This window comes from Ammospiza caudacuta, chromosome 14 (genome assembly GCF_027887145.1).
Source record: "Ammospiza caudacuta isolate bAmmCau1 chromosome 14, bAmmCau1.pri, whole genome shotgun sequence".
NCBI lineage: Eukaryota > Metazoa > Chordata > Aves > Passeriformes > Passerellidae > Ammospiza > Ammospiza caudacuta.
This window is the reverse complement of record NC_080606.1, coordinates 9,245,186-9,260,346: the sequence shown is the minus strand read 5'-3', so window position 1 is coordinate 9,260,346 and position 15,161 is coordinate 9,245,186. Positions and strand designations below refer to the sequence as shown.

At 36.8% G+C, this 15,161-nt stretch overlaps 1 protein-coding gene across 1 annotated transcript in view; it reads right to left on the bottom strand.

Moving 5' to 3' along the window:
* Positions 1 to 939: 939 nt before the first annotated feature.
* The window catches only part of SMARCA1 (SWI/SNF related, matrix associated, actin dependent regulator of chromatin, subfamily a, member 1), a 33,083-nt gene continuing 18,861 nt past the window's right edge, over positions 940 to 15,161 (bottom strand). The window contains exons 19-24 of the mRNA XM_058814363.1: positions 13,634 to 13,756; positions 11,944 to 12,076; positions 11,049 to 11,167; positions 10,635 to 10,847; positions 5,859 to 5,969; positions 940 to 5,151 (exon numbers count right to left, since the gene is read on the bottom strand). Coding sequence (XP_058670346.1) covers positions 5,080 to 5,151; positions 5,859 to 5,969; positions 10,635 to 10,847; positions 11,049 to 11,167; positions 11,944 to 12,076; positions 13,634 to 13,756 — 771 coding nt within the window. The 3' untranslated portion in view covers positions 940 to 5,079. The remainder of the gene's footprint in view (positions 5,152 to 5,858; positions 5,970 to 10,634; positions 10,848 to 11,048; positions 11,168 to 11,943; positions 12,077 to 13,633; positions 13,757 to 15,161) is intronic.

Genomic DNA, 15,161 nt, shown 5'->3' with positions numbered 1-15,161 from the left:
AACCTGCTGTGAGAGCAAGGCTTGCACAGGGATGGGACACTGTGCCAAGACACCCCATCTGTTAGTCTGGACAGCTTTCTAAGGAGCCATGAAAACATGAAAATACCCATGATAACTGACCCATCAGGATTTGAAATAAGCCCTAGAAGCAAAAGCTTAGTCCCAGCTAAGAGCACATCATATACCTGTGCAAATTCCTGCTCCTGACTTCACCCCCCTTCCATTCCAACACCAGTCAGGACTTAAAGCAGGTTATAACAACAACTGGCAACCTCTTGTCTTGCTATCTCCACATAGCAAAGCTATCTGGAAGAACTGTAGCTCTTGGAGTGAATCCAAACATTGTTCAGGCTGCTACTGAGGACCAGGTAAGGCGGAACCTCACATCTTTTCCCAGTTCCTCCATCCTGGTCTAGGTGCCTCACCTGAAAAAGAGTGAGGTCTATCAAAAGTTCATTGTGGAGCAGACAGAACTGCTATCAGCCAAAACCGGAGAAACTGTTCCTCCAGTCTGTCCTTTTTTTTTTTTTTTTTTTTAGGTTATCCTGAGGAAAAAGAACTGCGCAGTCATTTAGGGGATGCACCTCCCCAAGCACAGCATCTAGCAAGGCTACTAGTGATCAAGTGCAACAAAATTCATGGCTCCTACCACTGAGTCAGCTGGACTTAAGCTCCAATGCATTTCATTTTAGGAACACACCAGAGGGATGAAAGAAAAGGGAACCAGCAATACACTTTAATATAGGATCAACACACATTGTGTAAAACTGTACTGAGACAACGCAGGCAAGGCTGTCACAAAAACATAGGCACTGCTAGTATAGTTTTAGATTACAAAAAAATATAATTTGAAAGCAGATGTGGAACAGCCACACACCTCCTTACATTCAGCCACCGTGGCCTGAAGGGTATGGGAGGCACAAGAGCAACAAAACCAAATCAAACTATCCTGAAAGTATCCAAGAAACAGACCCCTGTGTACCAGAATGACCAGAAGACATCAGGTTCATATTAACTTTTATTTCCATGTATGTACAACTTAAGAAACAAATCCCAGATTGAAAAAGTTCAGAAGTCATCTTGAACAACACAACACTGACATACCTTTGAGGCAGCAAATATTACTCCTATTAAGGCTCTCATGAAATGATGGATACCATGCAAATGCAATTAAAGAGTACATTACATTTCAAAATATGCAAACTAAGTTCAACTGTAAGTCTTTCAGAAAAAGAACATATCAAACATTAGAACTATGAGCCACAAACATATTTACATACATGCTTGGAGTATGTGTGAACCAGATAAAATTAAGTAAAATATAACAATTGTCAACCTCTCTTTAGTCAGATCAGAACTACAGTTGGTGATCAATCCCTTCCAGCAGCACAAGTGCCAATGTGTGCACCAACCTCAGCATTTTGCACTCACATAAACTGGTACTGACTGCAAAACTCCACCTTTTTTCAACCTGTGCTTTGGCATTTATTTCTCCTCACTGAAAGCACTTAATCCCCCCACTGAGCAGGAGGCATGTACAGAGTGCCTGTAACACAGCAGCACCTGCAGGCACTGCACAACCAAGTTACTTCCATTGATGCCAAACTAACTTTTGCTTTTATATATCCTTCATATAGCTACAAAGCTACAAATATATATGAAGAATATATAAAAGCAAAAATCAGTTTGGCAACACCATCAGGCACTTAGATTCTGATTCATTTCTGTATACTCCTTGCTCATCATTTCAAAGAGTGATAGGTGCTTTTTTTTAAACCCTAACCAGCATTAGCACTAAATCAAACAGCAATGCTAATCTACAAGAAAAACATTTCTTACTTAATATTTTAGTATAGTAACACCACTTGTGCAAACCAGCATCTAAAGATGGTCTAATATTACCAGCAAGAAGACAGTTCATTTCTTCTCTGTGCCATTGTAACAAACTGAAATTAAACACAATCAAGGTGGCTAGCAGCATTGATTTTTTGGTGTCATCACTAACATAAATCAAAAATAAAAGGACTAATAAGTTGGAAGTGATGAATATGTGAAAAGGAAACCACCACAATTGCTGTGACCTCTCCCAGGATGTTATGTGCACTGCTGGGGAGTCAAAGGTGCTAAGTGACTTTCTTCAAGCCTGATGTTTACACAATCAAATTTTATTTGTCCACTGAAAAGGAACTAAATTAGCTTTCAAAATGTTTTATCTCACAGCATTTTTGGCAACTCTAAAATTGCCTAAAGGCTCAAACTTTTCGGAAGTTTTCTGTCACATTACATTCAGCACTTACTAATTTCTTGCAAACACTATTCCTCGCCTAAGAAAATAGCAGTTACAAGTAGAAAGATTCTTTCATTTCTGTCACCTAATTTTGAGTCACAGCAGCATATAATTTAAGATACTGCTAGGCACACACTGTGTGGGTATTGGCAACTGGAAGAATGAAAAAGGGAAGAGAAAGATCCATTTTCCTTTAATCCCAACCAGCAGCTGTTAGCAATTTTCCTTAGTTATCACTGTAGGACATGATGGATGGGAAGGCTCAATCTGCTAGGAACTGGTGTACAGTGTCCAAATGCTCTCAAGGACTGTTGTTCAACAGCACATTCAGTTTAACTGGGGACTACAGACTGCAAGAGGTAACAGAGAGCTCCTGGGAGAATCTATCATTCTTCAGAGAAGCTGTCTGATCAAGGGGTAACACCTGAAAGAACCATTGCATGATCTTTTGCTATATGGTTTGTGCATCAAGTCATTGAGAAGAAAGAACATTAACTCAAGTGGTAACTCAAACCAAAAAATCTGCATAAAACAACATGTTGAGATATTACCATTTTAAGACTCCATACACTTTGCAACACAGAGAAACTGGATACACAAAAACATGCAAGTCAAACAAAGCTAATCTACAATAAACAAAACCAGAATACACTTATTTCAAGACTTAAAACATTAAAATATTCATCCAATGCTAAATAGGAGCAATAGAATAAGCTCTAGACCTAGCCATGTAATTCCATAAACATTTCAATTGGCTCTTTCAGCCTTTATTCCCCATCTCTTTTAACCTGTTTTTATCATTTCAGGCCACAAACTTAGTAAATGGCACATGAGCCAAAATTCAGATGCAAATAAGGCATCTTCCTCTCTCTATTAATGGCAATGTCCCAGGATTTGTGGTTATATATGCATATAGCTGCATAGCCTTTTCCATAATTCCATGGGATGTCCTCCTCCCAAGGATAAAGCAGGATGTTAACTGCTCCAATAGCACATTCTGAGGAGGGATGCTTCTTCCTGAGCACACCTATCCCACCTGGGCTGCACACTCATTTAAGAGCATGCTCTGACTCCTGTGACCAATCTCCTGCCTGGAAGTTGTGCCCCATCATTATCAGATGTACCTCTCCACTCATCAGATGAAGTTCAGACAAATACCAAGTCTTAAAAATATAAACCCAGTGAAATAAAGAATGTGGTCCCTGGCCGAAAGCTACATTCCAAAATACAGAATCTAATCTTTTGAATTAACTTTTGAAATGCTCAACCAATCATCACAGCCATTTTGCCTCAAACCTTTAACAGACACTATGAAAAAAGCTGGAAAAACCTCATCAAACTTAGAGATACTAATCCCAGAAAACTTCAAAGACATACCAATATATTTTAAATGACATAGAAGAATATGGGCAAAGCTCAAGAACTTTATAAAGTCCTATGTTTTACAAACACAGAAGAAGGTAGCCAATGCAAAGCACAAAATACAAAGAGTAAAGAGGTTTCTTTATCTAAAAACACCTCAAACCACTGAAGGAAGCAAACTGCACTAGAAGAAGTTTACAAGTTGTCTTCAAGGGAAGTACCATGTAAAGCACACTGCATTAATCTAGACCTGACATTATGAGGGCATGTCTCACTGTAGCAAGGCCTGTACTAAACACCAGATCAGAGACAGAACATTAAAGTAAAACATAGATGTCACAGCCACTGTTCTACTGATCTGGGAAAGGCAGACTCCAAAGTGAGCAGGAACTGTGAACCTGCTTAATAAAGGCCATTCTTGCAAAGTCAAAAAATCATACATCCAACACTTTCATCCCTTCATTAAAATAGAAATACTAAAAAGGAGCACTCCATAACATATCCCCATTGCTTCTGACTGACATGTTGAATAAAAGGTAAAAGAAGAACTTCAGCAGAGATAATTAGAGCAACGAAGATCTTTCAGCACAGGGCAGCAGAGCTGAGGAGCCTGCCAACCAGAGAGTGAACTATTTTGTTTGCTACTTAAACAACCAGAAGCTGTGAGATGACTACTTCCTTTTATGAGGCATAGAAAAGTTTTCATCTAGAGGCCATTGTGAGAAACACCTCACCCTGTGTTTAAGCAAGTAGCCCAGCAGAAATCACTGATAAAGAAAAACAAAAAGTGTGTATTTGCTGGGTTTCCTTCTGAATATTTCAGAGAAAATGTCCTTTTAATGCAGAGAGCAAACAAGGATGTCAGTCTAATTAGAATTTGTTCTGTCATGCTCCTGATCCTGTCTAAGTACTCCTCTGAAAAAAATCTGATTGATGATGAAGGCACAATTATACAAACCTTAACATTCTGTCTAAATGCAGCTATGCAAAAAAGGGAGAGAGGATAGGGAAAACAAAGGTGAAGTATATTTCTCTTCAAATAATTAAGTCAGTTTATTTTCCAACGCCATATAAATTTAAAATATGAAACAACAATAATACAGCTATAGAATTTAGGTTTTTTTCAAAGCAGCAGCATATAAAACATATAAAAGCTAAAACCTCAGCACAAGCTTCAAAAAATCAAGGACAGTGAATTTTGCGAAAGACATGAAATTCACAAAATACAGTACACAAAAATACTGGAATGCGTAAGATATAAAGCTACACATTTTAGGTAAAGAAAGGCATTGTAAAGGATACAAAATCTGCAAAATTAAAGCATGGGACTTGGGGAAGAGTACCATGAATACAAAGAAGCTGGCAATTAATACACATAGATGGAGTGAAGAAAGTGGCAGTTTCATATTTAGCATATTCAGTTTTCAGGTTCATGACTTCACTTTCTTAGCATCTTTTTTTCCAGAGTTCTCAGCAGCCAAATCTGCTTTTCTCTTCTGTGACTAAAGAGAAAAAATAAATACAAATTTTACAAGATAGTGGCATTACAAACAAAAAACTTAAATACATAACTAATTATTCAGGGGGGAATGTACGACCCCAATGCATTCTAGATTTCAGTTCACTTTTGTAGGATACAATGGAAAGGCAAACATTAATCCCTGACATAGACACTTAATTCTCCTACCCTTTTTATATCCTTAAAATCATTACATGGTCTCAGTGGTGCAGGCACCACACACAGCCTGAACTGGATAAAAAAATCAGGACCTTGTCTCACACACAATTCTGTTCTAACGATGACAATCCTTCAAAATAAAAGAAGCACTTTCATTTCTTCTTCCAGCAACTACTATGTAGGGGAGGGAAAAATCTCAGAGAAGAAATTGAAGCAACATGTGATATACATAAGTAGGCAGAAAGTAGGCAGGGCAGCTTTCTAAAAAAAGTCTTCCTCTGCTGCTTAAACAAAAGACTTCTCAAAAAAAAAAAACAAAAAAACCCCAAAAAAGTCAAATCCTATGCATTGGGAATACCTACCTAAGCAAATTCAGGAGAGATGTGAACAGACAAATATTTCAGTTTAATCTCTCACCTCATGGTTTCTACTAATGCAATCAGTGCCTACATTTATCTTTTACATTTTTTTAAAAAAATATATAATTGAATTCTACCCCACTGGAAGTAAAGTAAGTGCTGCTAAACATACCGCTGTAACTTTGGCTCCTCTTTTCTTCTTTTCAGCTCTTTCTTTTTCCTCAATTTCCATATTTTCTTTTTCTATTAATGATATGAGAGTATTGCAGCGTCTCTGAAACTCCTAAGGAAAGAGAACACATCAAATTTTTAAGCAAATTATACAACTTCTCTTGCTTACATAACTATGTTCAAAATCCATTCACTTCAAAGCACTTACATTTTCCTAAAGTATTCAATAATACTGATCATTAGCTTGGTTACTATTATCTGTCTTTCCTTCAGTGCAACCTTTAGAAACAGAAAAGGATTTACTGTCCTCCTGACAAGGAGTTTTCAGGATTCTGTCTTCCAAACTGACATTCCAAAGACTGATGTGATCTTTCATCTTGGTTAATGAAGCAAATTACAGCCTACCAGCACAGTATGCCAGATTTTAGGAAAGAGGTCTTCAAATATATCTTTAAAGCAGAGAAAAAAGGAAGCAAAGCTATCTTAAGCAACACTTTTCTGTGGCACACAGACTAGGGAGGTTTTTTTTTGTGAAGAGACACAGTAGAGCTGCAAATTGGCCAAAAATCTATTCAGTCTTAAATTGTAAACTCACTGTTGTATTTTTATTCAAACAGGATCCTAAATGCTCTAAATGCTTTTAGCATCAAGACTTGCAAGCCATCAGGACTAAATGCCATCAGCTTGTTTACACATTAAGAAGTATTTCCAATACAACTCAAAATATCTGCATTGCAGTTACTAACGGCTGGCTAGCTTAATACAACTCACTCGACTTGGACAGTTTCTTGTACCCCATTTAAAAGATCCCTTACAAAACACCTAACAGTGCCTATTTTTATTATAATTATTCAGTATGTTCTATGTATTATTGAGAACATGATTCCATGGGTTTTCTTTCCAACTCAAAGCAGGAAGCCCTCTTCTGAGGGAAAAAAAATCCCAAAAAATATGTCTCATCTCTGCTAAACTCAGTGAAGACATTTTTAGAACATAGGCTATCCTAGAATTGACTAGAAGCACGTATCTTAACCTACAATGGGTCCACTTGCAATGAAGGGAACAGGTGACCTTTTTGCCCACAAAGTAGTCTCTATTTTCTCAGCATCTGTAAGCTGGATATTGCTTCAGCCATCATAGTCCATCATGGATAAGGCAGCCTTGGTGCTTTCCTGATCTGAACCTTCCCAAACAGGCAGGCATGGGACTCATCTTTGAGACATTCAAACCCTCCAGCTTAACCAGTTTTTAAGTTCTACAGTTTCCACAGATTCCTCTCCAAAGGATGCTCCACCGCCTTGGGCAAAAGCAATGCCGTTCAGAATGGACACAAAGAATCCTACCACCACTTGAATTCTTTTTATCAGACACACACGCATAAAAATCCTCAGGACATTTTTCTTTACAAGTCCCCTCCAGAAATGTTCCAGTGTCATGCTTGTAGCTTCACCAACAGAGTAGTGGAATAAGTCACTTTTATCACATCCCTGTAGCAATAACCCCACACCCTAAAGTAAAGGTTAAATCATGAATTAGGGTGCCATGCTTGTGCCCTGTTATGTGACAGTCCTTCTGGAGCTAAAATAATCTCACTTCAATCATTAAACTCCCTCAAATTCTACCCAAACAACAAGGTTTAGATAAAAAAAGCAACAACTCAGAGCAAACTTGAGTTCAAGCCATCCCAATATACACTGCAACCCCGAACAGAACAACAGAGTGCCTCTGTCCCAAAAAGCAAATAAACAGAGATGAAAAAAGACCAAAACAGAACAATGACTGTCAACATGCCACAAGTATTTTACATCATTTAAATTTGTGAATATTGCACTCAGACTTAGGAGCTGAGGTAAAGAGTGATGACAAGCTGCTTCACCATCATAATCTGGATTTTTTTCTAGCATATGAGAAATGGGATTGTGTTAAACTCAAGACAAGCAACTAACCTGAGACAACTAAGAAATAACCTTGATCCACTTGCCTAAAGCACTCAAAGATCCTCCTCTTTCCTGGGGACAAATGCTTGCATAAATATATATATTTATAAACTGTTCAGGTTCATGGTTAGACTTTCCAGATGGACTACTGCTCCAAAGCATCTGCTGTGGACAGAGGATGGACTCAAAAACAATTTTCTCTGGAGAATCACAGAATCAGATGACAGCAAGATGTGACATGCACACAGGTTTCTTGTACATCTACCATGAAAAATAATCTGAATGATAAATCCTGCACTAAGCTATTGAAATTTCAATATGGACTGCTGCATTCCATTTTAGTACTACAAAAACACACTTACTTAAAATGCCTTGCACTTTCAGAGATGACTTTGTATTCTGTGTGGCTTGATACTTTTCTCTTTTGGATGGAAAGAGAGAAGATACACTTTGTTCACCCCCTCACAGCTCTAAAGACCTGGATTGCAATAAATAAGATGGGAGCACTGAACCATTGCCTTCTGCATGACTGGAGGCAGAGATGCTGCCTTGGGAGCAAAGGCAGCCCTCAGCTCTGTCCACAGGCCTGGGTATTTACCAAGAAGCCATTTCTCTTATGCTGGGCAGTGTTTGCAGAAAGCTAAAAGAGAATATCCATAATTTATGACTTCAGAGAACAGATACATGCTTCACTACTGACATGATATTTTGCATTCTTCCTGCATGGACAAATTTTTTTAAAAAACAAACAAACAAATCTGTGCTCAATACTGAAAGCAAAAAACAAATTGCAATCTTAGGCGTTCATGGTATCTTTAAGAATTTACATTTTGGGTAAACCATTTGATTTTGAAATAATTTAATGAAGCAGAATTTGCTTTTCGAAATCTTCAGGAGAACAAACAGAAATAGTAAGATGGAAGATAAATTAGCTATTTTTGTGGAATTCAAGAGACATCTAGTGGTTAGAACACAGAGCTTTCACAAAGAGCCTGCTAAGCCCTTTTCTGAATTATGCTGCCTTTTTTATCTTGTTTCATATGAGTTTAAATGATCACATGTGAATTTCAGCATTTCAGGAAGCCTTCTCCACTTTCACTTATTTACTCCTCTATAAATATTTGTATTTATACTTCATTCATTGTTATTATCATGTGATTTTCCAGCACATTTCTTCACCAAAAAAAATAAATAAAAATCACCAAACTAGTGCAAAATGGACCCATAGAAATTACAGCCTCCACAAATCTCAGGACATTAGAATATATCAGCTATATTACTCAAATGTACAGAGCATGGTAATTCAGAATATTTCAGAAAATTAAATGCACATTGAAAGTGAAAGATGGTTTTAAGTTTGTATTTCCATAATCTTTTTCAACCATGTAGTAGCAGAAAAACTAAAATTATTAAGGGACAGAGTTTTAAAAGGAAACCTAAGCCAAAAGATTCACTATATTCCCAGTGTCTCAGTTTCAGCATTGAGACACCACAGAACATATTTCTACACTTGAGCAAATTATTTCTATCCCCTTTAAAAAAAGGGTATACTGAACATAAGGATTTGCAAGACTTAAATTGAATATTTAACTCTACCCCTGACAACCATATATCAACTAATATTAAACACTGAGCTACATTTTTAATTTCTAGTACCCATTTCTGTGATTTATTTAAATGGATTCCTGCACAGACAACTTAAAGAAACTTCTTAATGTGCTAAATACTGCAGGCTTCTCTCTTTATAGACATAATGTTAAAATGCAGTATTTCTTCAAAAAGACATTTTAGTAAGAAACACTTGAAATTCTTTTCAATGAAGGGCTAACTGCTGCACTAATCAGAAACACTTCAACTGCTGAAATATCAAGTAAAAAGTGTATTGCATAATTATAAGTAGTGCTGGGAAAAGCAAATATACCCACCTGTTCAAATACGTATTTTAAATATTTTATGTTTTATTTATTCTTAGTACAGCACACAGAACTCTGAAAGAACATTCTTTCAGACAAACAAATTCTGAGGTCAGGAAATGAAGACAAACAACAAGTAGAAGGAATTGAGCAAAAATTTTGGGGCAAATCCAACAGTTTTTTTCTCACTGAAAGAGTCCCATACTCTGATGTTGGTACCTACATACCTTAATATTTGCAACCACCAAAGCTTCTGTTACCGTTATCAATTCCTGCTTAATACCTAAATTAAAAATGAATGGCTCTGCTCTAAAATTATGAGTGCTAGTCTACTTGCTATTAACCTTGTATTATATTCTCTAAACACAAACAAAATTTTCAGTAAAGTATACCTAAAGAAATTTAAGCACTTCCATGGGATAATCCACATTCACAAACTACAAAGTGCATTTTAAACCTATTGCTGCAATTATTAATATCTATGTGAATCACTAACTTTCCTCATGCTGTTAGACATTAAATACTGCATTAGAAAAGCTGCTCCCTTCTCCAAGTGTATTATTCAGATGTCTTCAGACTTTAATGTTATGCAACAACTCTAAAAGAGTCATATTTTAAGAGACATTGTTCGGTAAAACACTCAGTTTGCAATAAAAGTAACAAGGATATTTGTAAGTCTAGTCTACCTCTGCCTTAATGCCTTGGGGTAACATGGGACTCAGTCTGGCAGGTTTTCTAATCTGTGTTTCAGTTGTATTGCATTTTTTCTGTACTAAGACAAAAGGTTACTATAAAAAAAAACAGAAATGAAAATCACACCTAAAGTTGTTCTTTCAGCACTTGTTTCCTAAACAAATTTTATGTGGTGGTGCTTTGAAAAGCACAAGGTGCCTCATGCCATGCCCAGTCCCTGTAAGTGGTACCCACCATGGCAGTTCTGGATTTGATGAACCAGTCGAACCGGAACTGAGGCGCGTTGCGCACGCACTGCCGCAGCTCCTCGTACACGTTCTCCTTGTCAAAGCCCATCTTGTGTAACATGCAGATCAAAAACCTGTCTTCCTCCTCTGTGTAATTCTTCCCTTTGTTTGTTCCATACTGAATACGCAGCTGATGAAAAGGTGCTTTGTACCTTGCAATCTGAATGCAAAACAAAAGTAAGGATTAATAAACGTACAATGCTACATCAAGGAATCATTACATGATACTGCAGATCACTGAGAGGTGGTATACTACCTATGCTGCATAGCAAGACAGAACACTCATCCCCCAATTATTCCTTTTCTGAAAGAATTTTTGGAAGAAGTCAGCTGCAGAAAACAAAAAACCTGGAATAATTACTTTGGCATCAAGGGCTTTCTTGATACTGATCCTCCGCTGAATTCTGGCTTCTCCTCGTTCAATCTGAGCCATAATCCTCTCAATGTCCTGTAGCTCATTACAACGCTCCCAGAAAACAGCTAAAAACACAAAACAAAATTGTTGAATATAATCTTTTCCTCTGCTATTATGACTTCACTGTTAAGATACTTGGGCAAAAAAAAAATAAATTTAGCCTGTGGTTCCATTAATCTTAAACAATGAGCTAATGCTCTCCAGCTTACTGTGCTAGCCAAAAAATAAGCTTGCACTGACTCTTTATTCAGAATCCTTAAAAGTTAACTGTAAGTAAAGGCTTAGTAAAAATTCTAACAAAATTTACATGCAACATAATCAATTGTAAAATAATTTCAACACTGAAGGGAACTCTTGTGGAGCTCTTCCTCTTTAACTACAGGAAACAACGTTGCAAAGTTGATTTTATGAAGGTGTTTAGTAAAATTACATCCAAGGCTGAAAGAGGAAGGAATCTCAAAAGCACTGTGTAAACACAAAAGACAAAGATACAGTGTAAAAGGTAAAATAGCAGAGATACAGCATAAAGAATCACACTGGCACTATAAGGCAAATTCACAATTTCACAAATCCATGTTGTCAGTGAGAATTAACTATGTCAAATTCTAAATCTTGACTAAGGAGGGCTAAAGGCAGCTGCAGGTGTTAGTTATGTGCTACAAAACCAACCTTTTATAGAATTTAGTCTTCTGAAAAAAAACCCAAGTTGCATACTTTAACAAAAAAAAAAATTGTTAAATGCATCTAAATTCTCTACCTTGTAAATTTAAAAGAACATGTGGCAAAAATAATGATAATACTCTGGTATTAGGAAATAAATACATTTCAAAATATCACCAACCTGAGTATTCAATGACCTCCTCAGGTGACTTTCCTTCCACCTCACGGGCAATATTGTCTATATCATCACGGCCATATTTCTCATTAGCTTTAATAAACTGGTTAAAATCTCTTTTATTCCAGTTTGTAAAACCCTGTAAGCAACAAGAGATTAAGAAAGCATTATCAGGTCAGAGGAAAGCATTTTCCAAAATTGTGATTTATTTATGTACCATTTGCTCCTCTGCAATATCACATAATTACAGTGGCTAATGGTCCTTCAGGATTTCCATAGACTTGTGTTATCCAGGCTTATTACTGAACCTATAACTAAACAGTTATTTTTGGGCATGACTCCACATGCATTAATAACAGCTTTTTATCCTTTCTTTTTAAAGTTTTTGTGATACTTCTCCAAAGAAACAAGCTCAGTGACAGCTGCACTCCTGCAGATACAAGCACCACACTTCAGAGCAGTACAAGGTACAGCAATGCCTGTGTCATCACAAGTTCTTAGAGCAGTGCAAGTATCTAAAGCAAGAGCTCCTACTTCAGACGTTTACAAACCTGGAACCAGGCAAACAGCTGGATGAAAGCATAAGTATGTCAAGAAAAGATCTCTAGTCCAAAAAGATGCAATCAAATGGAAACTCTAAAGCACTGTCAAAGAGAGAATTTGTTATGTACCAAAGAAATCAATCCAAAACTGAACAAGCGAGATGCAATGCACAAAAATATTATCCAAGAAAGAGACATTACAATTTAAAGACATGGAAAGCAGAAAATGACAAGAACAAACAAGACAATCACATGCCTGGGCAATAATCTGTAGTGCACAGAGTTTCTTTCATCACAGAAATGTATCTACAAGGAACTTTGTCAGTTCAGCTAAATAAGCTCAGTCCACAATTAGCATGTCCAGAGTGAGTCTAACATACACAATACAACTATTTATTTTTAATCATTAACAGCAGTACTGATATGCATATCAGCACCAGCTGAAATATTTCCTCTGCTATACATAAGTGAAATTAATAGTGAAATTGTGACTTTGGAATTTTCTTCCAAAGTACACCAATTCCCAATTTTTCTATAGAAAATTTTCTGAATCAAAAAGTCCTGTTACTTTGAACACACCTTTGTCTTTAACAATCAGCTTTTAATAAGCCCAGTCAGCAGGATAATCTGTCAAAAGGTCAAGAAACTAGTCAGTGACAGAAATTCAGTTCCAGTGACAGAAATTCAGTCCCAGAATAAAAAGAACATGCCTAACAACTTGACTGGGACAAAAATTAATGGATGTGATATGCCTTAGGCACCTGCATAAATACCATGTATGTTGACATAGGGTTGTCCTGATTCAAACCCTTTTTGATTTAAAATCAACATTTAAAATCAACACAGAAGCTTTATGCCTGTACAAGGAACCCACTGATTGGATTTCTGCACATGTTGCTGGATAGTGCACCTACTATCCAAGCTGTTGCCTCAGAAATGTTCAAGGACTTTCAAGGAAACAGTAGATTACTAAAATGTAAACTTGTTCAAGGACAGGAAAGGTCCCTTAAAGCAAAACCAATCAAAATCATTACTTGTTCTATGCTTTCTTCTTTCAATAACATCAGCAGAGCTTTCCTGTGTGTATTTACCATTACTTATATTCCATACTAGCAAAAACATAGGATGAAATACTTCAGCTGATTTTATTTTACCTGTGTTAGAAGCTTTTCTTTCTCTTCACTTTCCTCAGTATTCAGAGGCATAGACTCATCTATCTTCTTTTGTTCCTCCTTTTGTACCTGAGCTGCATTTGGAAGGTCAGGATTCCTGGGGACCTAAAATCAGGGGTTTCAAAAAGCAGTAGTGCAGCAATGTTATTTCAAAGACTGCATTTTAAAAGCACTCATCTGTACAAAATGTGTTCTACCTAGATTCAGATCTTACTGCTTAAACCCCACCTCCCAAAAACAGGACCTGCTTTAAGTTCTAAGTTCGTTATGCCCTGAACCCACCACTCCTGCACACAATGACCTCAGGATACTGTGAGAGGCTGAGCTGTCACAGCTCACTGATTCCAGTGGTACTTGTCACCAGCAAAGCACCTGCTTTCCTACATTCATTGGTTTACAATGTTTTATAACTACAGTGAAACACTAAGTTCTGCCAGGTTTACTGTAAAGCCATGCACACTGCCCAAGTAAGGACCAGACACAACCTGATGTAAACAAGAACCAGCAACATTTTATCTGTCCCTCTCCACACTGATCAATTCAGTATTTGTGACCTTGGAACTGTACTCCAATTTCACTGCACAAAACAGCAAACAAGCCAGAAACAGTATCCAGTAAGGGTTTAGTAGACCTTACTTATTCCTGCAGCAAAAGGCAGTGGAAGATAAGAACTGTTAAGCTGCTTTTAATACATAAGAAATCTTCTTGACTTTACTGGTTTAAATTAAGACTGACACATAAAGCTTGGTCTCTGCCTATTGGTCATCTTCTCATACTGTTCATGGCTGTTTTCAGTATTTATTATAAACTCTCTTCAGTTTATATGAAATGGAAGTTATACTTCCATTTCACAGCTAAACAAATTTAATTATATTTATCACTTTCTCCACTAGTAAACAGTCATAGTAACCTTTTAAGATAACAACTACTTATGTTCAAACTTTCCAGGCTGACAGGTTTCATAACTGGTCTGAAACACCTCTTTTTACATGCATATTGTCAACACTAGCAATTCTCTCATCATTCTTTGTTGGAGCATTAATTGAATAAATTCTTTACCTAAACTAACTGCATACTCATCTTAATTCTATCCTGACATCCCCATGAAATTCTTTTGGCTGCAAACAGGATTCTAAAAAAAACTTTCTGCCTTTTCTTAAAAAAAACATTTTACTAATATTAATTCTACTCTCACCAATTTTCTATCTGTTGCTTTGTATGACAATTTTATGTCCTCCAACACATTTTTTAGATTATATTTTTTTCTTGCTGTGACCTGTCAGAAAACTTGAGGCTTTTTAAAGACATGTCTGGCTGGAAGTAGAGAATCCATTTGGTTTACTCAATCAATACTGGTCCAAGTGAGGCTAACAGAATGTGTTCACTGCTTGTCCAGTAATGTCAGCAGGGAAAAGAGAGAAATTAAGCTAAGGCACAGTACAAAAAAAAAAAAAAATAGGGGAAAAATCTAGAAATCTGTTGTCTGGTTTCCTTTTTGTAGAAGTAATAT